This window comes from Hippocampus comes, unplaced genomic scaffold (assembly GCF_001891065.2).
Source record: "Hippocampus comes isolate QL1 unplaced genomic scaffold, H_comes_QL1_v1.1 scaffold359, whole genome shotgun sequence".
Classification (NCBI taxonomy): Eukaryota; Metazoa; Chordata; class Actinopteri; order Syngnathiformes; family Syngnathidae; genus Hippocampus; species Hippocampus comes.
In genome coordinates, this window is record NW_017806274.1 from 115,856 (window position 1) to 138,772 (window position 22,917).

The window sequence follows — 22,917 nt, forward strand, 5'->3', positions numbered from 1 at the left end:
CATCAGGGGTGTATAACATACGGCCGGAACCGGCCCGCAGGATAATTTAAAGGTGAAAAAATGCACAAAAGACACGTAATGAATATTTTTAATAAGGTGCAATTCATGGAATATCCGTTAGGGGGACACACTGTTTTAAGCAGAGGAAAAGTCAACATTTTTTTGATCAGAGAAGAAGACAACGGCAGCCTCAGTCTGTCACTGAGACAGACCCAACACAACAAGCCTCATTTTATTTTTCAGAGTTGAAGGAAGAGTGTTCTTGGGTCCTCCGTGCCACAAGAGGGAGTCACCTGCTCACCGCCAGAGTCCACCTACGAGCACAGACATGCAGGCAACACTTTTTGCTCTTCTTCTTGTTATTCGCAAGGTGCTGAAGTCAATCTTTGGGCCAGCCTGAAAAGTAGGAGACATTTCCACTCGTTCAATGCACCATCATGACTACTTTTTTGACTTTTTTTTTCTCCCCCAGGCAGCAGTAAACAACATGATCGGCTTCCTGCTCTCGAAAGACCCAGCAGTCTATCTCCCTGGTAAGTTTCATGCCCAACACATCTTTGTCTGCACAAGAAATTGACTTACGTGTAACTCACGGATGCCTTTCGTCTCAGGTCAACACACCTGTCCCACGTTCTTCTCAAGAGCTGACCACTTCGCCGCCCAGCAACAAGCAGACTGCCATCCAACTTGCAACTTTTTCCTCTGCTTTTGTGATTGTCTAGTCTGCAAAAGAAATAAAGCTTGATTGTCAAGAACACTTCAATGCAACTTCATTTTTAAACACATCCCCACAATCTAATTTAAAAAAAATAAAAAATTTAAACAGAATTATTTTCTTTTTTTTTCTAAACTTTTTTTCTGAATTTTTTTCAATTTTTTTTTTCCCAAAAATTTTTTTTTCCTGGATTTTTTTTTTCCAGGCAGAAAAATCCAGGAAAGTTGGTGTGGCTTGGCTGGAATGATGGCTGATGATTCGCTGATAGCTGTGAAAGTGGATGGAGCATGAACGAAATCATGCTGTGATTGGTGGTAAGGGAACGTGGTTATGTAAATGAGGTGTTCTCTGATTGGTGGGCTCTTTGGGGCGTGGTTATTCAAATTTGGAGCAATCTCATTGTTTTTGTTCGTCTAAAACGCCTTACTATACATGGTCGTTTTTTATGATAAAAAAGCCTTACTATACATGGTCGTTTTTTTCGGCTAAAAACGCCTTACGATACATGGTCGTTTTTTTCGTCTAAAAACGCCTTACTATACATGGTCGTTTTTTATGATAAAAAAGCCTTACTATACATGGTCGTTTTTTTCGGCTAAAAACGCCTTACGATACATGGTCGTTTTTTTCGTCTAAAAACGCCTTACTATACATGGTCGTTTTTTATGATAAAAAAGCCTTACTATACATGGTCGTTTTTTTCGGCTAAAAACGCCTTACGATACATGGTCGTTTTTTTCGTCTAAAAACGCCTTACTATACATGGTCGTTTTTTTCGGCTAAAAACGCCTTACTATACATGGTCATTTTTTTCGGCTCAAAACGCCTTACTATATATACATGGTCGTTTTTTTTGTCGAGAAACGCCTTACTTTTCATGGTCGTTTTTTTTCGGGTTAAAATGCCTTGCTATACATGGTCGTTTTTTTCGGCTAAAAACGCCTTACTATACATGGTCGCTTTTTTGTTGAAAAACGCCTTACTATACATGGTCATTTTTTTCGGCGAAAAACGCCTTACTATACATGGTCGTTTTTTTCGGCTAAAAACGCCTTCCTATACGTGGTCATTTTTTTCGTCTAAAAACGCCTTACTATACATGGTCATTTTTTTGGCTAAAAACGCCTTCCTATACGTGGTCATTTTTTTCGTCTAAAAACGCCTTACTATACATGGTCGTTTTTTTTGTCGAAAAACGCCTTACTATACATGGTCGTTTTTTTTTGTCGAAAAACGCCTTACTTTTCATGGTCTTTTTTTTGGGTTAAAATGCCTTGCTGTACATGGTCGTTTTTTTTTTTTTTGTCGAAAAACGCCTTACTATACATGGCCGTTTTTTTCGTCTAAAAACGCCTTACCATACATTGTCGTTTTTTTCGGCTAAAAACGCCTTACGATACATGGTCGTTTTTTTCGGCTAAAAACGCCTTCCTATACATGGTCGCTTTGGTGTGGAAAACATACAGAATAGTATTCAAGTCAAACGCTGTTCGCGATTGCTTTTTGATTGACAGCTGAGGTCTACTTGTCGGCGGCGTGCTCGCTCACTGCACCCCCCTTTGCTGACGTTCTTTTTTTATGTTGAGTCACAACAACAAAATGAAAGGAGCAACGTGTCATAATAACTCTCCCCAATTGTCTACATCTATACACTGAGATTAACTGCGAAGTCAGTTTAAAATGTTAAAATTACTCACTGAGAACAGGACTTGTGGACAGCGGAAAAACGTGCTCATTGAACCGGATGTGGTACCGTTCTTGTGCTTGTACGTGGTGTTCTTCTTCCTGGTGAATTTGATGTCTTTAGTTCATCTCGCCCCCTCCTGTCCGGGAAACCACAAAGGTGTTTGGCAAGCAATCTGAATCTAATTTACAGTATTAGCCAAGTGTGCAAAAACACAAAACACTAAATTAGGGCATATCTTGAAGAACCACAGATTTCAAGGGCAGCTGATCCACTGAGCTGGTGGAAATACCACGCTTCTGTCTACCCCCGTTTGATCAAAGTAATGGAGAGTAGATTGTGCATTGTAGCAACATCTGTCCCGTCAGAGAAGGTGTTCTCAAAGACTGGACAAATTGAAGTATTCCAAGTTGAAGTATTTAGTTTTTCTTGACTGAAAATTTAAAATAAAGCAAGGAGTAGCTTATGTTTGTTTTGTTCACTGCTGCTGTTGCAGTTAATACTCACTATTTTTGTTATGATGCAGCACGTTTGATTGTTGTTGGTTGAAGTTTAATTTTGTTGCTTGTTTCTTGTTTGGAGCCTTTTTAATGTTCAATAAAATAAGTAAAAAGCCATTTCTTTGCTTGATAATTGTTGCTATTTGCAGTCAGTAGAGTGCAATATTTAGTTCACCAAGTCATTTATCAAAATGTATGCTAAATTTGTCATAAATATTTCAAAGAAAAGCTAAAATTAAAAGAGCCGTTGAGAGCCAAAAATGGCCGGCTCTTTTCACTGAGCCGATCTAAATGAACCGGATCACCGAAAAGAGCCGAAAATCCCATCACAAGTTGGTGGCGCGCTGGTTGATATTTGGTTGCTGACTGCCATCTAGCGGAGACTTTAATAGGGACACTCGACAATGTCTCTGAAATGACTTTAAAGTGGGAGCAAGCACGTCCCAAATCCGACAAGCAGCGATGACGTCATCTGAAACAAAAAAGCGCGTTATCGTTTCTGGAATACTAAAGGCTTGGGGGAGTTGGGAGGGGTACGAAATAGTAAGCGATTGAAGGATATATTGTGGCTATATGTCATTTTCTTTTTTTTTTTTTCTTTAAATTCTCCTCCTCACTCACACACACACCGCCCCCCCCCCTCTTTTTTTTCACATGTGTTGCTCCACCAGCATCAAACTTGAGGTCCGTGACGGGGACTCGGAGGAGAGCATCAATTGCCCCTGTCCCAAAAAAAAAAAAGGAGAAAGTCTCACTGAGCTCAGAAGAAGAGAGAGACAGAGAGAGAGAGAGAGAGAGAGACACACGCAGAGCAAGGAAGCGGGGGTAAGACAAACTCCCGACCAAGGTTGGAATGACTCGTCATTCGTGGGCTTAAATGTCAACTCCAGCCTGGACAAGGTCACCTTGCGTGGCATCGCACGAGTGGAGGAGCTCAAGTCGACTTTGGACTGCGCCTCGTCGTCACATGAACGGTGAGTGCATGTGCACGCCAACTGGAGGAAATTATTTGTGGACGTGCTGTTAACAGGTGGGGGGCATCGACCTCCCTTTAAAAATGGATCGGATACGGTTTGTGCACAGTTTGCTCGATCAATAATCGAAACGGTGTATTAGTATTTTTAGTTTAAACATGAAGGATGCATGTTGACTTTGCCAATAGAATATTGGCCCAATTGCGTTTTAATCAAACACTAGATTATAAAACGTTTACGTTTTTTTTTGTACGCGCATAATGCAACACCAACGAATGGTGCAATTTGAAAAATCATTTGTTTTATCTAATAGTTGAATCAAAACAACACATGTGGATTTTCTTCTCTCCCGACCAGTGAATCGTTCCTCTCTTTTTGGATAGCCGCCCCACCAAAAAAAAAAAAGACATTTTTTTAACCGAGAAAGAAAACGTGGATATATATTTTTTTGTTGTTGGGTTTTTTTTTTCTTCTTTTGGTTTTTGGGGAGTGGGGGGGCGGAGAAGCTGAGGACTTTGGCTCGGAGTCTGCTCTGGATTGATGGCGTCTGCACCGTCCTCCTCCTCCGATGGCGATCCGGATCCCAACGCGACAAATTTACGGCCAGCGGGCTCAAGTAGGTGCACGGCAGATAAAAGGCGATTTCACGCGTGTTACTGAGGCCGATTTCGTGGGTCATTCATCATTTCCATTGGGGTTGGGGGGGGGGGTGGAGAGGGAGGCGGCGAAATGGGTTCTTTCTTTGCTGCATTACGGACGCCCTGGACATTATTATTATTATTAATATTATTATTATTATTATTATTACTCTTATTATTATTATTATTGCTGTTTTTGTTGTTGTTCCGTCTGCCCGTGTGGCAAGCGGCCACATGGATGCATGCATGTAAAGAGACCCTAAAGTGGCAATTAATTGAGCCATATTAAATTGGCCTTAATGGAACACTTGAACATTTGCAGCCCGAGGAAATATTTCCAAGAACAAAACAAGACTAGTGAATAGCATGCGTGTTTCTGCCATTAAAAAAAAAACGAACTGTGTGTTTGGTTTTTTTTTGATACATTTTTTAAAATAATTGTATGGGGTGGATGTGTATTTTAAATGTTTCATATAGAATTTATTATAATTGCGACAGCCTGGTCCAAACAGCTGAGCACAGGCCAATGATTTGTGTAATGATCCGAAGCAGAGGGTTAAAATGTGGATTTGCTGTTGTTCGCACCGAGCCACCTCGACCACGAAATTGCTCTTTTTTTTCTTTTTCCTTTTTTTGGGGGGGGTGTTACCATTTGATGGCCCCTCCCCTTCTCTCCGGTGGCTGCGAGCCCGCGATAAGGCACCGGTGTTGTCTTGCACGTTTTTTTTTTTTTTTTTTTTTTTTTTTTACTCGGTGCCATTTTGAAGCTGAGAGATAATTAATTTCAAGTTAAATTAGGTCATGGAGGGGTTAAGTGTGAAGGGCCCACGGGGAACCATCGAACGGCTGAAATCATCCAAGATGTGCCTGTTTATCCTTACTTGTTATCGCCATTTTTTTGCATGTTGATTAAAATGCCATATTTGCGCTGTCAATTTTGTTGTGCTGATTATTTTCTATGCATTTAGGCTACGACGCTTGGTGTGGAGTTGCTCATGGATGTACAAGAAAATTGGGAATGAAGATTTGTGGTAAAAATGAATTCTATACTTTTTTTGGGGGGCGGGGGGGGCTTACATCAGAATGTGCACCAAATGAACGATTAAGTTCTATATCACTGTTGAGTGGAAGCTGATGAAATAAAAGGAAGGAATTAGCGATGGATTTTACGATGTACTCCCCGAGAGTCAATTTCAGCCCCCCCGATGCGAGCTGACACATCTCATAATAGTGACTGCCACGCACCGGTGGGCTGGAACACTTTTTGACCGACACGTTCCGCTGCTTTCATCACGACCGTTTAATTAGCCGGCGGTCTTCATTTGCATCATAAAAGACCACATTAAAAAAAAAAAAAAAGACCATCAATAGATTTGCAACAAACAAAATCTCCAAAGGACCTGCGCGCGCTATTCAGATTGTAATTCTTTGATTTATGAACAGCTTTTTGTGGGCGATCTGGGATCTGCTGCGTTGGAGACTCAAATGCGAAGCTTGACTACGAATTGACGGCAGCGGTTTGTTTATAAGCTACTGACGTCATCGTGCCCCCCCCCACCTCTCCCGGCCCACAATAAGGGGCCCTACTCTTCGAAAAGGGCCCCGAGAGGAGGACACGAGTTGAAAAGCACCAAATTGGAGTACTTTCCATCATGTAAACATGCTGCGGACTGTGCTAGGTTTCCTGCAGAAGAACAACAGCGTGGAGGACCGGAGCAGGTTCGCCGGCTCGTTCAAGGAACGCGCGGCCAGGAGCTTCATGCTCGCGGGCGACAACGGCGGCGGGGGCGCGCGCTTCACGCGCACGGAGACGGACTTCTCCAACCTGTTTGCCAGAGGTAGGGACACCTGCAACCTTGGCTAGCTTGTGTAAAAAAATAATAATAATAAAAAAAAAATGCGGAATCGGTGGCCTTGGAGCTGGAAGAAAATGTGTTGCCCCCCCCCCAAAAAAAAACGGCAAAAGTGGAAGAAATCTGAAATGTACTTAAATATAAAACTAAGAGGGTTTTGTTTTTTTTTGACTGTCGGTTTTATACAGAACCCATTTTGATAACTTGGCATGACGGGGAAAAAATGCACACAAAATAGCATCCAATAGGGTTGTAAATAGCAATTATTTTCATGATCAATTAATCTGTCAAGTATTTTGCCGATGAATCAATGAATGGGATTAAAAATTACGTTTTACTTCCCTCTATTAAAAAATAAGACATTCTTTCAAATTGACGGCGCTGAAAGTGCATAAAGGAATTAGGATTCCGTTACTGGTTTAATAAAATGTCAGAAAATGGGCAAAAATGTTGATTATTGTTTTCCATTTAATATCACGAACTAAGTATTTCTACTTTGGTACATCCCAGCACTGGCCTTCCTAAAATACACTGGCAGGCCAAATTATCTTGCACGAGCTGATGCAGTGAAATCGCCCTGTGTGGGTATGATAATGTACTTTTGATTGACACTTCCAGGAAGATATTTCGAAAGCAATGTGTTTTTTATGATGGGTGTTGCTTGCGGTCGTGCCAACTTGACTGCGGTCATGAGATGGGCAAACTTTTACAAACGCTTAATGCAATGCAGTTCAACACTATGGAAATGTCAGATGAATTCAAAAAGTATCTTCGTAAAGCCATTTGTTTTGGAGGGGGGGGTGATCTTATTAAATTCTGCAAGTGTACGTAATGTTCTGTAAACAATAGTAAACAGACCAATCTTATTTTTGGGGGAGAAATATATTTGAATTTGAGCAGAATGCACATTTCTTGAAAGACAGTTATGGACTTCTTGACTTTTGATGTGAACACATTAAGTGTCTATTCCAGGGATTTTTTTTTTTAAAGTAGTGTGTAGGTATCACCAGTGGGACTCAGGCTCGTGGCATGGGAAAGAATCACTGCCCAATTACACTTCAGTTGTATTTAACTTGGAAGTACAAAGATGTGTCATGATGCCGTGGTAAAAAAATAGTCACCATTCCTAGATTTGCTTCTGTTCTGAAAATATTGTGGTAAAGCCAAGGTTAAACCTTTTACCCATAAGAAAGTGTCAGGAAAAGCTTTATCTGAAGGTCTAAGCCCTCATTTAACATGAGCTTGACCGGGATTGGTTCATTCTAGTGATGAGGGTGTGCACACTTATGCAACCACATTGTTTTTATTTTTAATTTCCTATCTCAAAAAGGTCACATTCATGGTGTAGTACATTTTAAAATGATTTATCTGAGTCTCTTTTTGTATGTCACGAGAACCTGACATTTAACAGGGGTGTGTGCACTTTTTGTATTGGTGGTATAAAAAGTTGCAGGAATAAAAGCGAAAAATCTCTCCCCCATCTTCGTATTTAGTTGTTTAGTACATTCTATTATGCAGACAACAGTTGAGTTCTTTTTGCAGAGCTGTTACCTGCCAAAAATGGAGAAGAGCCCACCATGCAGTTCTTGCTGGAGGTGGTGGAAATCCTCACCAGCTACATCCGGAAAACCTTCGACAGGTCCACCAAGGTCCTGGACTTCCACCACCCGCACCAGTTGTTGGAGGGCATGGAAGGCTTCAACCTGGAGCTCTCGGACCAGCCCGAGTCCCTGGAGCAGATCCTGGTGGACTGTCGGGATACTCTAAAGTATGGCGTGAGGACAGGTGAGGGGGCGGAGGGGGGACAAAAAGGCCCCAAGGAGCTCAGTTGTTCGGGCGGTATTTACCTTGATGGTGTTTTTGGATTGGTCAATGTGCAGGTCATCCCAGGTTCTTCAACCAGCTCTCCACTGGGTTAGACATTGTCGGCTTGGCAGGAGAGTGGCTCACCTCGACGGCCAACACCAACATGTAAGCGTTTTGTATCTGAAATCAACATTTCCCATTGAAATGAATGGAAATGTCAAGAATCCGTTTCAGCCGTTCAGCATAACAGCCTCAAATATTGTAACATGTTTCCGAATAACAAAAACAGCGCTTATTGTACCGTACAAAAAAACAGACAGTCATAACATTAGAAAATAGAATGCAGGCTGTGGAAGTGGTCCCAGTTGTTAGCCAATCAAAGTAACTTAAATGCGGCGCGCTAGAGTCTCAACAGGGTGGAAGCACGTTCATGCGGTGAAATAGCCCCCCAACCCCACCCCCCATTTTCTCTGTCACAGGTTCACCTATGAGATCGCGCCCGTCTTCGTCCTGATGGAGCAGCTGACACTGAAAAAGATGCGAGAATTCATCGGCTGGCCCGAGGGGGAGGGGGATGGAATATTTTCTCCAGGTAAGAGCGCAGCGCCAACTCTGATGAGTGAGCCAATGCGCACGTGTCACACTTGATTGGACGCGCTGTTGTCAGCCACGTGCACCATCGTGTCGCGATGGCCGCTGAGAGAGCCCATCTGGTTTCCTGCAGGAGGAGCCATCTCCAACATGTACGGTGTGATGATTGCACGCTACAAGTTCTTCCCTGAGGTGAAAAGCAAAGGCATGGCAGCTGCACCTCGACTGGTCCTCTTCACCTCTGAGCATGTTCGTTCAACACTGCCGGCCGGGCAAGACTTTTTTTTTCCTGTCGTGTTTTTGCGCATGAAATGCTGATTGAGACTTTCTTCTGGCAGAGCCACTACTCAATCAAAAAGGCCAGTGCAGCATTGGGCTTTGGGACTGAGAACTTGATTCTGCTCAGCACAGATGAGAGGTTGCGATTTTTTTTATTTTTTATTGTATTGAGATGGAGATTGGAAGTCAGACATTGGTGTTCAAATAGTTTGGGATTTTTGAGCTATCATAACGATTGCTGACGAGTGAATTTTCTTTTCCAGAGGAAGAGTCATTCCTGCTGATTTGGAAGCCAAAGTAATCGAAGCCAAGCAAAAGGTGAAGACAAAAAAAAAAAAAAAGTCAGGAGATAGGAGATAATGGAAATAGAATTACGGTACAGTAAATAGGGATAGTGAAAAACTAAAAATAGAAAAATGTTGTCTATGTTAATAGCTTACGTAGTAAATAGACTCCAAACTATGATCCCCAAAACACTTTAGTATCATTTCAAACTCATCTTACAACAAACACGCTCTTGAGAAAAAAAATGCAGAGCAAAAACAGCATCGACTCAACGAAACAAACACAAGTCCGCTTAGCTTAATGCTAACAAACAATTTAAAGCACCATAGACGGGCTAACGAATCGCAGCGGTGGTACTGCGTTCTAACCGTTGAAGCAACAGGTATTTGAACACAAACGGTGGCGCAAAACACGTCGACAGAGTATATAACAATCCTCACAGGCATATCGTCTTAAAATTTTCAATGGTTGTATTCGTCAATGCTCATTTGCAAATTTTCAAATCCCATCACCAATGGATATGATCTGATTTTTTTCCTACGCGCCGTCATTGGTATCCATCTGTGTGTGATTGTAGCACCAAAATAAAAAAGCAAAACATACTTGTTGGTGTAATTCTGTAGATAGATGACAGCAGTTGGACTTCCTCAGTTCAGTGCGACATCTACCCCCAGAATAGTTTGATCAAATTCAAAATTGCTCCGTTCGCTGTATTTTGCTTCAAGTGTACAATGAGGCATTCGTCCACAGTGTGCTGCACAGTTTGCCAGGGCAAGCGAGGTTATATTAATAACGCTTCTGTCCGCTCACATGTGAGGCTCCTGTGGAGTAAAGTGCTGCAAGTCATTCTTCAAGGCAAAGTGATGTGAGGGCTGGAGTGGAGGGGGCGGGGGGCGGGCAAGCAATTTTTGTCGGAAGCGTATCTGCAGAGAGCAGGAGTGCATTATTACCCAAATGCTCCATCCCGCCTCTCTGATGTCAGGGAAGGAACATCATTACCGACGTGTCGTTCCCTTCCAGGGCTTCGTCCCCATGTATGTGAATGCCACGGCCGGCACCACCGTCTACGGAGCCTTCGATCCTATCAACGAAATCGCTGACATCTGTGAAAAATACAACATGTGGCTTCATGTGGACGTAAGGGAATGTTCCGTAATATAAGTGTCAAATTAATATTTGAAAGGATGTGTTCTCACTCCTGGAAAAAAAAAAACAAATGTGTGCAGGGTGCATGGGGAGGAGGTTTGCTCATGTCGAGGAAGCACAGACACAAGCTGAATGGAGTCGAGAGGTGCGGTATAACAATTCACTGGGACAGAGAGCACGATACAAAATTTAGGACTGGAAGTCTTGCTGCTCCCCTCCGCCCCCTTAAAAAAAAAAAAAAAAAAGATTTAATGCACTATTTCTAAGATGTTAGAGGGTAAAAAAAAGAAATTGTGCAAATCAAACATGTCACTACCAAAGTTTGCGGTAAAAGTGCTGATCCGATTACAGTATATCCAATTTTTACAATACTTGAGATGGGCGATGACAGATACCAGGTATCGAGTCAATACCGGCATTATTTTAAGTTACCGGGTACTCATTAAGGCTGCCGATACCAGTCACCGATACTTAAGGCAAAAAAAAAAAAAAAGCAGACATTGAGTAAGGCCTCCTCGGCAGTAATTGGCTCTACTGCGGCACTTTGACACATTGCGTTAAATGAAATGGATGAAGTCAAAAACGAGTTTGTAAAATTTCTGGTTCCAGGGTAAGGCTCGTACTTTTCATTCGGTATTCTACGTAAATATAAATTAAGCAAATTAAAGGGAGTTAGTTCGGAACAAATGTAGCTTTTACTGAAAAAGTCTTTCAAATAGGTCTTTGGTGTAATTTTGTCACAAGAGCAGACAACTCAGAGAAAAGTGTAAAAGGTTCTCGAGCCACCTGATTGCGACCACCATTGGCAAAATCATTGAAGCAGTAACACCAACCTCGCTGACCGATCATGACATCACCTTTCACGGACTTTTCACACAATGACAGTAACACCAACCTCGCTGACCCATCAGTTTCATGACATCACCTTTCACGGACTTTTCACACAATGATCATATTTTACGGTCACTTTCGAGTGACTAAAAAAGAAATGCTCTGACGAGTTTCTGATGACATAATTACGCATTGGCTCATGATTGGCTGACACTATCTGCCGTAAAATCCGTCCGGCACTGGTCGGTTTCTGAAATAAAACCGCTATTTTTGCAGCGTAAAGAAACGCCACATCATCAAGTATTTGCACTTTGTTACTTCCCTGCCTTGGGTTCTCTTACGATCAGAGCGCCTTGTTGTTCGGAGAAAATCCAACGAATTTCGCCTGAGGTTAAGCGGCACTCAACCGCAAACCTCTGGCAGGGTTTGTAAACACCCCGCATGAAATTTGCCCTCTCGCGTGCATCGCAAGGTTTAGCCACGATTGATTGGGGAAAACGGGGAAAATCGAGCGGGAGTCGTAGCTGTTGGGTCTATGATGTGTGCAGAGCCAACTCGGTCACGTGGAACCCCCATAAGATGATGGGAGTGCCCCTGCAGTGTTCCGCCATACTGGTCAGAGAAAAGGTCAGATTTGTGTTTTGCGCCGGCTTGTCTTGCACATTCCCAGACTTTATGTACCTTTTGAGGAGGCTTAATTGTCACTCTTGGCGCTTGCAGGGCTTATTACAAGGCTGCAACTCCATGTGCGCCGGCTACCTCTTCCAGCCGGACAAGCAGTACGATGTGGCGTTCGACACCGGGGACAAGGCCATTCAGTGCGGTCGCCATGTTGACATATTCAAGTTCTGGCTCATGTGGAAGGCAAAGGTACCCGCTTGCTTACCGCGTGGCGTGGAAGTGAGGACACGGTCAGCGTGTTGCAGCTCAGTTTCAGGGTGTTGGCAGAAGAATCTGGGAGATTTTTTTTTTTTAATATAGAGCAGGGGTCACCAACATGGTGCTCGTGGGCGCCTGGTCGCCCACCAAAGTCACACATTTTCATGACTTCATGCAAGCTGTGCGCTCCTTTACATCGTAGCAAAGTGTCATTTCTTCAGCGCTGTCCAACAAAAAGATGGAAGAAAATATTGAGACGTTTGTAGGTCACTTTTGTCAGTATGATTCTGATGGTTCCAAGCGCTTCTGGAGTCCGTCATGTAAAAGACACTCATCTACTTTTTTTTCTCTGACCTTTAAAAGGGAACGGTGGGATTCGAACAACATATCGACAAGTGTCTGGAACTGTCGTCATACCTTTACGACAAAATCAAAGGCAGAGAAGGCTTCGAGATGGTTTTTAACACAGAGGTGAGATCATTCCTTTAACTACAACATTAACGAGAGTACGGGGTGTCCCAAAAGCCACTACGCACTTCTTTTTTTTTTTTCCACATGGGAATCATTAATGACGATACTTTAAGTGTTGCTGGTGCGAAAATTGGGTTTCCTGCATTTCCCTCCCGAAAGAAAGAAGAGTTTACAGAGCTCGTTGTCCCTTGTAATGTCGCGCAAGTGAAGGATAGAAGTCAAAACAATACAGCAAATTATTTTGGCGCAAACAACTTCCTCCCTATGATGTGCTCATTAACATTGTTGCCATGAAGGGCAATAATTCATATTTGCAAGTTGTTTCAACCTGAATTACTGTTTTAGAGCCCCAAAAATACAAGTTGTGTTGTTGTTTTCAAATTGTGTACATTGATAATATTGTAAACAGTTCGCTGCCTCGCATCATAACATTTTGCCCCTCCCCTGTAGCAAAACTGTGAGTGTCTGTTCCAGGGTACCTCATGTCGCGTTCCCTGTGAGCGCATATCAGCTTTTATTATAAATGGTCCTTTCTCTTATCAGCCGCAGCACACCAACGTATGCTTCTGGTACCTTCCGCCGAGCCTGCGCGGCATGCCAGCTGGTAAAGAGAGACAAGAGAGGTTGCACAAGGTAACGACTGCTTGAAAATTCACTCAGCACATTCATTTGCGAGATAACGTCGAATGATTCTCAAGATCCTCCGATTTGGAATCTAACCCAAATTTTCTGGGAAAACGCTGACTGATCACGTCACATACTATTGGTTTCAGCGCGCCCCCCCCCCCCCCCCCCCCCCCCAAAAAGAAATAGAATTGAGTAACCTCAAAATATCTTTTTCTTTTTCAATGCATTTGTGATCGGCTTTGTAGGTTCCACTACATTTCGTAACATTTGTGTGTGATTTCCTCCAAAAGGTGGCCCCAAAGATCAAGGCCATGATGATGGAGTCTGGTACCACGATGGTGGGCTACCAGCCTCAAGGGGAGAAGGTCAACTTCTTCCGCATGGTCATCTCCAACGCGGCTGCGACGAGTTCCGATATCGACTTCCTGGTGGAGGAGATCGAAAGACTCGGCCGGGATTTGTAAGAGTCCCGCGCGCACCGCGAAATGTACAACTTCATACACAACGGAGGTCACATCATTAGGTACGCCCGCACAATCTGATGAGCTCCCCAGACAAGCACTCCCTGTATCAAAAAGGTCGACAAAAAGTTTGGGGGCCGGTTCTCATGACATGGTGTACCTAATGTTATGGCCTGCGATCGAGATTGAAAGTGTTGAGCATTTGCGCTTAGCGGCTGATGAGTGACCACCAATATGTCATGTATTCTATGCAGAATAGTTTAGAAGACTGAATGAAGGTAAAAAAAAAACAAAACAAAACAAACACAAAAAAAAAGAGCACAACCTTCTAGCATTGACGTGTAAGTTATGCATTGCACAGCAAATACGTACCTGTGTGTTGATGGACCATGTTGTTTATGTCATGCTCAAATCAATCATTCCCTTGGTGGTGATTTAAGTATAAACAGTATGGCGGAGTCAATGTAACATGTATTGTACTTATTATGGCGGTCTTTTTAGATATTGTATTGGATATAGTACTGTTACAAAATATATGTTTTACGGTGACCAAACATTAAATGTAAATCAACCGTACTCTGTCAGAGATGTAATCGCGTTATTTTATTTTATTTTATTTTTTTATAGCTCAATGTTTTGGCTTTTCATGAGTCTTTTATGTGCTTTAGTGAACCAAAGATGGGTTGAGTTCCATTAACGGACGTGTTTATTGCCCTTACGGATAAAATCACATTTATAGAATATTTTAACTGTGCAATACGTGTTGTGCTAACTGTGCAAAGCCGTTTTTTGTTTGTTTGTTTGGTTTTTTTTTTGGGAGAAAAGCACAATGCTAAAATGCTAGCGACAACGATTGTTTCTGCGATTTCGCGTTTGTCCGAGTGGCAACCACATTGCGCAACATGCTCGCCAAAGTCACTCTTTTCTGTGGAGACCTTAAGCAGTATTTATCCTGAAGAATTTAGCTTGTACATTGTTTGCTGTTGTAATAAGAACCAAATAACATTCCGGGATCAGATGAAATGTCAATGTAGGCACTTTAACTTCTCGTTTCCAGAGTATTACTGTTGTAACCACAGTTCGAATAAAGATGTGAGCTGTCAAGCATCTGTGGGGACATGTTTTTCACCTTACAACACTTAAGTTATTACTGTTAGGAATAATATGATGGTTATTGGGATTGACGTGATGATTACACTGGTCAACAGAAAATTTTAATCAGAGATGGTTTTATGCGGGCCCTAAACGTGTATTTGACGCCGATTTAAAAAATGTCTTGACTTTTATTTCCAGCACATCAACTTACTCAAGATATTTTTTGTTTTGGTTTTTAAGTTTGACCGGTAAAAACTTGCACAATACCGGTTTTACCGTTTGTGAATGAAAGCTGTGACGTTTCATAAAAATAAAAAATAAAAAAAACATTGACCTGTTGCTAAACCTAACCCTTAATTCGTCAATATGACTAAATATATTATATATTAAATATGATAAATATGATATTATTCTAATTATGAAAACTTGATGTGCTGGAGAAAAACCAAGGGCAGATTCGGAATCACCGCATACAAATATCATCTAGAAAACTTCGCTTGCATCTTTAATTACAAATGTAGTAAAATTGTTGACCAGTGTTGTGATGATCACATTTGCATTTCATATTTGCCGTTCGTTAAAAGTGCGTTTGGTTCTTTTCATGTCATAATAAGGCTTAACAGCGACAAAACTTAAAACACAAAGTTACTACCTGTCTAGCTAGCTAGCTAGCCGGACGGACTAGAATCTAGCTAGCAAAATCATTTTTTTGAAATCATCTCAAATATGCTCCATTTGCTGCAATGAACAGCACATTGTTTTCATCTACAATCCGACTCAATGAAATCGTTGACCCCGAAGCAAACATTCTCATGTGTTGTAAACCGCCCACCTTTTTTTTCAGATGTCCAAGTATGTTCCGTAAACAAATGCAAGCAAAGTGAGTTTGTTTCCAAGGCATTAAGGCCAAATTGCAGAAGAAAAAAAAAATCTGCTCTTCTGCTTTAAGACAGCGCCCCCTTCTGTCCTTACTCCTGCAAGAGCATTAAGACAGTTTATTCTTTTTTTTCCCTGGGTGAGCCTATTTGGTGGCTGCGCCTGGCTGCATTTTATTTTTGGACACTGGAGCGTTAGATATGGACTGGTTGCCTGTGTGGCTCCTCTCCCATCCTCCCTCCTTCCAGACAACACTTTGTTTCATGGTTGAACGGCCGCGATCATTACGAGCCTGCTGTCCCCAACTGCTTTTTGTACTTACAAGAGAACAGTAAAACTCACCAAAAAAAAAGTTGATTTGGTTTATGTCTAAAAACGTGTAAAATAATCACTAAACCATTCAGTCCATTTTTCATGATGCATCATTTTCGGTTTTTGCTGAGCAGCATTTCATGTTGGGGTTTTTTTATAGTTTAATCGGAAGCCAAATCTATCAAATTAATGATCTACAATCCTCAATTAATTGGTTTGCTCAAGCCAGTGAGATAAAAGGAAGATGACGTGGGAGTTTGCATTATGCTTCTTCGCCTTGAGTCTCTGGAGGGCTGGCTGCTGAACACCAGACCGTGAAACGTTTATCTGCTCCTGCAGCAGTCTGCTCGCCCTCCGTTTTGCAGCAGCAGCACAGGAAACAATTTATACAAGCAAAGTGAGGGGGTAAAAAAAATGGTTTGTTTGGTGATTTATATTTTTGTTCCAGGTGTAAGTCATTTTCAGTTGCCAGGATGTTTTGTTTTTTAACCAAACAGACAAAGCCCAGGCAAGAGAGGACTACTTTAACGTACTGGTCCAAAAACAACCAATAACTTTTTGAAGATAGGCCCCGCTAGCTTATTGCTAACATACAAATACCATTGACATGCTAACAATTAGCACTGGTAGTTGCAGTGTTGGAACCGTTGAAGCAACGGATATCTGAGCACAAAAGTGAAGCAACACATTGGCAGACTGTCACAATACTGACAAGCATATATTCCTTATCCTCTGTGAAGAAAAAGACGATCTTATTCAGTCACTGTGAAAAAGTATATTTGGTCACGAACTGGACTGTATTTTACTAATACGGTAGCCACCTGTATGAAGAAGCCAAATATATCTCCCGCCACATGATATTGTAGATCCTAATGGCCTGATTATGTAATGAATTGATGATAATGATTGACCGACACACACACACGCACGCACACACACACACACAAAAGCCAGAAAGCTATTTTTGAACCACCTCCAAAGATCAATAATGACAAGCTGATTACTTAACGTTCAACAGAGAGATGCTTTTTTGTTTAAGCACTCAGTTTCGAACAAGTGATAGTTGCATCAAGAGGGAACACCTCCACGCCTCTCTGACTTAGAAAGTAATTATGATGGCTGTTGAAATTACCTCCAGATTCTATAACCTCATATACAACGGAGTTTCGTGGTGTCGAAAAGCATCGTCTGCGTCGATGTCAGGATGCCTTGAAGTATTGCGCGCTTTTTGCACAAATTTCAATTCCTCCAAGATTGGCCCGATAAATCTGAGCAAGCTTTTTAGAGCACAATTACAAAGTTCTGAAGTGTCAGCAAGCTGCTGCTGGGAGTTAGACTTTATTCATTGGCTTGTTGAAAGAGAACGTGTCACCGGGTGAAGAACGTCTCTCACTTGCTGCTTGAATGATGTGGTGCACAAAAGGAGGCAATGAACTTCATGGTAGTCGCAGACTACAATATGATGAGGACTTTTAATGTTGCTGAATGGGTTGGGGGGGGGTTTCAAACTCTGGGTTGGGGTTTCAAAGTAGAGTTTTAAATTAGGATTAGGGTTTCAATGTCGGGTTTAAAATTAGGGTTAGGGTTTCAATATAGGGTTTAAAATTTGGGTTAGGATTTCAAAGTAGGTTTTGAAACTAGGGTTGGGGTTTCAAAGAAGGGTGTCAAACTGGGGTTAGGGTTTCAAAACCGGGATAAAAAGTTGATTACTGAGTCAAAGTAGGGTTTCATATTAGGGTTAGGGTTTCAAACTATAATATTAAAGTATGGGTAGCGTTTTAAGTTGCGTCTTCAAATTACAGTTTTGGTACTACTGGAGACAAATTCCTTGTGTGTGCTACATACTTGGCCAGTAAAGATGATTCTGATTAAAGGTTTTTGAGCTGCATCTGTAATCGTGTCACTGCGTTAAAATGACTAAATATTCTAATGCACACAAATTTCGCTCCTCTTTGCAGTCGCGGCACTTTATTGGACTGCGTCAATGTTAGTTGACGGCAGGGAGCGGTGCTGCATGAACTTCTATCAACGCAATATTATTCATAATATCGTATAGTGGGAACAAAATAATACAAAAGGAGGATAAATTAATATTTTCTGCAGCTTCTCCTTGAGTTTTTTTTTTCTGTATTTACATCATGTTATGTAGTCGCGCCAGAGCCTGTCGAACGAGGCTACATCTTCCTTGGAGGAGGTCACACGCGTGGCGGAAGTGCCGAGTTGCAACAATCCTGACAGGAACGACGTCCTTTGACGTGCAAATGAGACAAGGCACACTCGTCCTGCGCTCGAATCCACTCCACGGCGGGAAAACTCAACCCTCCGAACAGCATGGGGGGCTCGACAAGTGTGCAGGTGCCAGGTGGGGGAAGTGAAGGCTATCACGTCCTCAAAGTAAGTCCCGAATTCAACACCAAGTGCCGCGAATTAATGTAAATCACACGTTACTTTATATTGAATGAATATTCAATATGTTATTGTTTGTGTGTCAGTCTATGGAGAAATATAATTTGGTTTGCTTTCTGTTTTCTTTCAATACTTATTCTTTCTGTTGACGGAGCGTCGTGCTGCGTTCATGTACTCTCGGATATAAAAAGGCGTCGATTCATTGGCGTTGGATTTCACCGCATGCGAGTTTCGCTCCGCGTTGTTTATCAACACCTTTTCATATGAGTTGTCACTTATTTATTTTTCAGCACTTATTTTTGCAGGGCGGTAAACACGATTAAGTTTGGAATTGGCGTCGGTGAAGGGCTGTTTGGCAGCGCCCTGATTTTAAGTCGTTGGGAACAAAAAACTTCAAGAATAACCGGTGTGGTGACTTAGCAGAAGGGGCTGAACACATGGATTTAATTGCTGATTTACTGGGTTGTAAAGTGCAGCAGCACTGCGGCATTTCTTGCATGATGGACTCGACCCCATATATTACATTCTGACTTTTGACATGTGAAAGTAGTGTATAGTATACTGTAGTTTTAGGTCCCTGATATTTTTTTATTTTCTTCTTTTGTGTGAAAAATCTAAAAGCGGCGAGAAAAATTCAGAAACCATGAATAGTATATAAAAACACAATATAACAGCACGCAGTTCAGAATTAATATTTATCAAACAACATTAGAGTCATATAAAAATGTACAATACTCACCAGACATTCAGATTATTACCTGCGTTAAAGTGTTGATGACTGCCACAGACGTGTTTGCTCGTCGAAGTTGGCTCAAACAAGCGTTGCTCTGATCAACCAATCACAGGACGGGAAAGCAGTGACGTCACAGAAAGCCAGCGAAACTAAGATTGTGATGGGAAAAAAAATATCAATGAATGAAAATATTTTCAAAATGCATATTATTATTAACCTTTATATTTTGTTGCAAGAGTTTCACATTCACAGTTCTAAATTTCTAATAAATGTTTTGGATTGAACTTGATATTTATTCATTCGTTGCTTTTTTTTTACTGTAATATTAAAAATTGTGTTGCAACAAATGTACTGTTTTACAGGGTGCAGTTTTATTTCTCAATTAAAAAAAAATATATGATTAAAAAACTGCCCCATTGCTAAAATACTTTAATTTTAATAAACACACATTATTGTGTTTGTTTTTTGCAGGTTCAACAGAATTCTCCAGGTGATTGTGCAGGACTGGAGCCGTTTTTTGATTTCATCATCGCAATTTGTGACACTAGACTAGTAAGTCAGATCGGCATGTACGGTCCAAAATGAGTGTGGCCAATTCATATACGTATTGCACGTTTGCTGTGCGACAGAGCAAAGACAACGACACCCTGAAAGATGTGCTGGAGAGGAACGTGGACAAACCCACCAAACTGGTGTTGTACAGTAGCAGGACGCTAAACGTGAGGGAGACAGAGGTCATCCCCAGCAGCTTGTGGGGCGGCAGGGGGCTGCTGGGAATCAGCATCCGCTTCTCCAACTTTGAAGGCGCTAGAGAAAATGTTTGGCATGTCTTGGTGAGTAAAGTGAAAGACTGAGAGACTCAAGCATCACTTGTGTGAAACGTTAAACGGCGGGTCAAAATTGTTTCTCAAAATTATTTAGCCCTAGTTCTCAGTCTTTGCATGTTTTCAGCAACTAACGTCCAACATGTAAAATCTATTAAGAAACAAATCTCAGAATTCACTTCCCAGATTCTCTAATTGTACTTATCGACCAACCAGATAGCTCTGATGTCATCCGCTGTTCTCTCAAGCATTTGAACTGTCTTTTGTGGTGATGTGGCGGATGTCCAGGAGGTGGAACCGAAATCTCCTGCAGCCCAGGCTGGCCTCAGACCCTACACCGACTACATCGTAGGAGCTGAAACCTTCCTGGACAAGGTAGGCAATTTGAACCTAGGATGGATGTCATCACGATGGCGAGAGGCCGACCCGCTGTTCTGTGTCTCTTCTTCAAACAGAACGACAATCTCTTCAAACTCATCCAAGGGTACGAAGGGAGGCTGCTCAAGCTCTACGTCTACAACACGGACACAGTCGAGTGCCGCGAGGTGTACGTCAGGCCAAATTGTCACTGGGGGGGAGCGGGCAGGTACGCCAGTAACCACGGAAACCAACCCTACTCAATTCGGACCGTGGTTCCCGCAGTTGCATATGTGAATGATGATCTTAATTTGTTTTGTCTTCAGTCTAGGCTGTGGGATCGGCTATGGTTACCTGCACAGGGTACCCACCACGCCTTCCAGCAAGACCAAATTTCTTCCTCCACCCCATGACGATTCCTCAGAGGTAACGCAACACTTTTAAATGGGTTCTTGTGAAGTCGCTAAATATTATTCACAGAGACGGAATTATTTTGATTACCAGGTTGGTCTCACTGCTGTCATTCCAACCGTTCCGGTGAATCTTTCGACTGGCTCAGAGCAGACAGACTCGTCTTTAGACCTTGTCAGTGTTCAAACAGGTACGCTGAAGCTTCTTATTAAATAGTTTGTGCCTTGAAGTGTTTTTCACGATGCACGCTGTCAATCGGCCAATGCTTTTGACTTGTGACTCATCTTACTTTACACACACACACACACACACACACACACACACAAACGAACCTCCAACCTGTTCATTGCTACTCTCAACTGAAAGTTAGTCAATCTCAACAAAAAACAAAGACAAGTGCGCATAGCATATTTAAAACAAAACATAGCCCCAGCTAGCTTAATGCCAACATATAATAAGAAACTTCATAAGCGCACAGGCTCATGAGCATCGATCGCAGCGTTGTCATTTAACAATACGCACGTTCTTTATCCTCTGCGAAGAATAACTCTTACCGCTCTACTGAGAAGCCGACATGGGAGCTGAGCCTCCAGTACAGTTTATCCATATGTCTGTCTTATACTGCTTCTATGTGGACCAGGCAGGCACATCAGAATAGGCAGCTCAAGGGTAAAATAAATGGGAAAGTGTGACAAAATCATTGAAATTTGGTATATCAGCAAAAAAAAAAAAAAAAAAGCTCTGTAATTTAGTCCACTACAGATTTTTTTTTCCTGTCTCCAGATATTCTCCCTTCACCACAGTCGGTCACCATCCCCACATTCACTCCATCTTCATCGGCACCTTGTCCTCCGACCTCCTGCGCAGATGCTGCTGTCACACAGAACCAAGCATCTCCCCCCGCTGTCGTCCAAACTAGTTCACCAAGCCAAGCTCCATCATCAGTAATCAATTCTGACTCGATAAATAGCTCAATGCCTGGAGACTCATCTTTACACCCACAAACTGTGTGAGGATCAGATTGTCGTAACTGTTTGCGCTCGCGGGGATTTTAGGTGAGTTGTGGATTTTCCCAAAAAAACAGGTTAAAGTGGACCAAAACTGTACTCATTTTGGAATTTGTGGAAAGATTTGTAAAATAAATAGTCTATATTAAACATTTATATACAAATTGCTTGTGTGCGTCCTTGACTGTCATAGCTGTAGTCCTCTCAACGCCACAAGATGTCACTATACTGAAATCAAAGTAAGCATGAGGAAGGTATGGGTGGAACAGGAAAAAAAGATACTCCATGTAGACGACATAGTTCACTTTGGGGGGGGCAGGGGGGGGGAACAATTTGTCTCATTTATTATTCACTCTTAGTGGAACTATACAATTTGTACCCGAAGTGAAATATACAGCCCTTAAAAAAATAAGAGCAACAAAAGCAGCAAAATGAATCCACCCAAAAAGGCCATTCCGAGTGGACATTTTCACGCTTTGTACATGTTACTGCTGCATTTCAAATTTCAAAGACAAACTGTACAGAATATACTTTGCCAAAGTTATCTGTATTAATATTCCTGCATAGGATTTTATGCCACAATTCTACATTTGGTTACTTTGTGCATGAAAACGGAAGTACTGAAAAGCTTCCCTGGCCTATGTGACAGGAGATGCCCCCCTTTTTGTACGCTACAGGTTACTTTCTCAAGGCTAACAAACTCAAATTCAAGCCTAACGTATGGGAACGGAATATGAAACCAAATCAACAGCAATTCTACTTGGTGGCTGTCCTCCGTCAAGTCATTTTGAGCAGCTCAAACATTTATCCAGCCACCGCCCGTGACATTTAACCCTCAGCAGGGGGTGGGGGTGGGGCCTCGACTTCCTCGGTCGCTATCCACTTGCAACATTTCAACAGTGTCCACTCACATTTTCTTCAAGGTACGGAGTCTGTTTCAGTGCTTTTGTCATCTCCTCAAAGCGGCTGCTGTGGGTGAATTAGTGCCAATTGATGGAGGCTGTCCACTCACATTTTCTTCAAGGTACGGAGTCTGTTTCAGTGCTTTTGTCATCTCCTCAAAGCGGCTGACTAGCCCATGTCCTTTACTCACCCCCCCCCCGCCCAAAAAAAAAAAAAAACCCAAAAACAAAACATTCCTTTACTGTCCCCCTGC

General features: G+C 42.1%; 2 protein-coding genes and 3 long non-coding RNA genes across 6 annotated transcripts; 4 read left to right on the forward strand and 1 right to left on the reverse strand.

Moving 5' to 3' along the window:
• The first annotated feature begins 3,423 nt into the window (after positions 1 to 3,423).
• On the forward strand, positions 3,424 to 4,299 carry LOC109507891 (uncharacterized). Its single transcript, XR_002166555.1, has 2 exons — positions 3,424 to 3,873; positions 4,231 to 4,299. It is a non-coding gene; the product is annotated as an uncharacterized LOC109507891 (long non-coding RNA).
• Positions 4,300 to 4,363: 64 nt separating this feature from the next.
• Positions 4,364 to 14,844, forward strand: gad1a (glutamate decarboxylase 1a). Its single transcript, XM_019857625.1, has 16 exons — positions 4,364 to 4,489; positions 5,480 to 5,542; positions 6,191 to 6,349; positions 7,907 to 8,149; positions 8,245 to 8,335; positions 8,650 to 8,762; positions 8,895 to 9,010; positions 9,100 to 9,179; positions 9,304 to 9,358; positions 10,346 to 10,462; positions 10,552 to 10,616; positions 11,851 to 11,929; positions 12,023 to 12,172; positions 12,545 to 12,652; positions 13,196 to 13,285; positions 13,570 to 14,844. The coding sequence occupies exons 1-16, from the start codon at positions 4,414 to 4,416 to the stop codon at positions 13,741 to 13,743; spliced, it is 1,779 nt and encodes a 592-aa protein (XP_019713184.1). The 5' UTR covers positions 4,364 to 4,413; the 3' UTR covers positions 13,744 to 14,844.
• LOC109507892 (uncharacterized) lies at positions 11,215 to 11,463 on the reverse strand. The gene is made up of 2 exons (XR_002166556.1): positions 11,367 to 11,463; positions 11,215 to 11,304 (listed from the first exon to the last, which is right to left on the reverse strand). It is a non-coding gene; the product is annotated as an uncharacterized LOC109507892 (long non-coding RNA).
• A 3,353-nt stretch (positions 14,845 to 18,197) lies between the features above and the next one.
• On the forward strand, positions 18,198 to 22,176 carry LOC109507875 (Golgi reassembly-stacking protein 2). 2 transcript variants are annotated; one of them, XM_019857610.1, is made up of 8 exons: positions 18,198 to 18,417; positions 19,634 to 19,714; positions 19,792 to 19,995; positions 20,275 to 20,361; positions 20,442 to 20,572; positions 20,670 to 20,769; positions 20,845 to 20,944; positions 21,538 to 22,176. In XM_019857610.1, exons 1-8 carry the CDS (start codon positions 18,355 to 18,357, stop codon positions 21,765 to 21,767), a joined length of 996 nt encoding a protein of 331 aa, XP_019713169.1. In that variant the 5' UTR covers positions 18,198 to 18,354; the 3' UTR covers positions 21,768 to 22,176. The 2 variants fall into 2 exon arrangements, with proteins under 2 accessions (XP_019713169.1, XP_019713170.1); XM_019857611.1 differs by having other exon boundaries at positions 18,201 to 18,417; positions 20,848 to 20,944.
• Positions 22,177 to 22,611: 435 nt separating this feature from the next.
• On the forward strand, positions 22,612 to 22,863 carry LOC109507876 (uncharacterized). Its single transcript, XR_002166552.1, has 2 exons — positions 22,612 to 22,684; positions 22,786 to 22,863. It is a non-coding gene; the product is annotated as an uncharacterized LOC109507876 (long non-coding RNA).
• The last annotated feature ends 54 nt before the right edge of the window (positions 22,864 to 22,917 follow it).

Bases quoted from the DNA above. Each gene is read 5' to 3' on its own strand.
- LOC109507875 (XM_019857610.1), top strand. From the start codon at position 18,355: ATGGGGGGCTCGACAAGTGTGCAGGTGCCAGGTGGGGGAAGTGAAGGC. The intron at 19,996-20,274 runs GTGAGTAAAGTG...GCGGATGTCCAG, and splicing joins AAAATGTTTGGCATGTCTTG to GAGGTGGAACCGAAATCTCC. The intron at 20,770-20,844 runs GTAACGCAACAC...TATTTTGATTAC, and splicing joins CCCATGACGATTCCTCAGAG to CAGGTTGGTCTCACTGCTGT.
- gad1a (XM_019857625.1), top strand. From the start codon at position 4,414: ATGGCGTCTGCACCGTCCTCCTCCTCCGATGGCGATCCGGATCCCAAC. The intron at 5,543-6,190 runs GTAAAAATGAAT...GGACTGTGCTAG, and splicing joins ATTGGGAATGAAGATTTGTG to GTTTCCTGCAGAAGAACAAC. The intron at 8,150-8,244 runs GTGAGGGGGCGG...GTCAATGTGCAG, and splicing joins AAAGTATGGCGTGAGGACAG to GTCATCCCAGGTTCTTCAAC.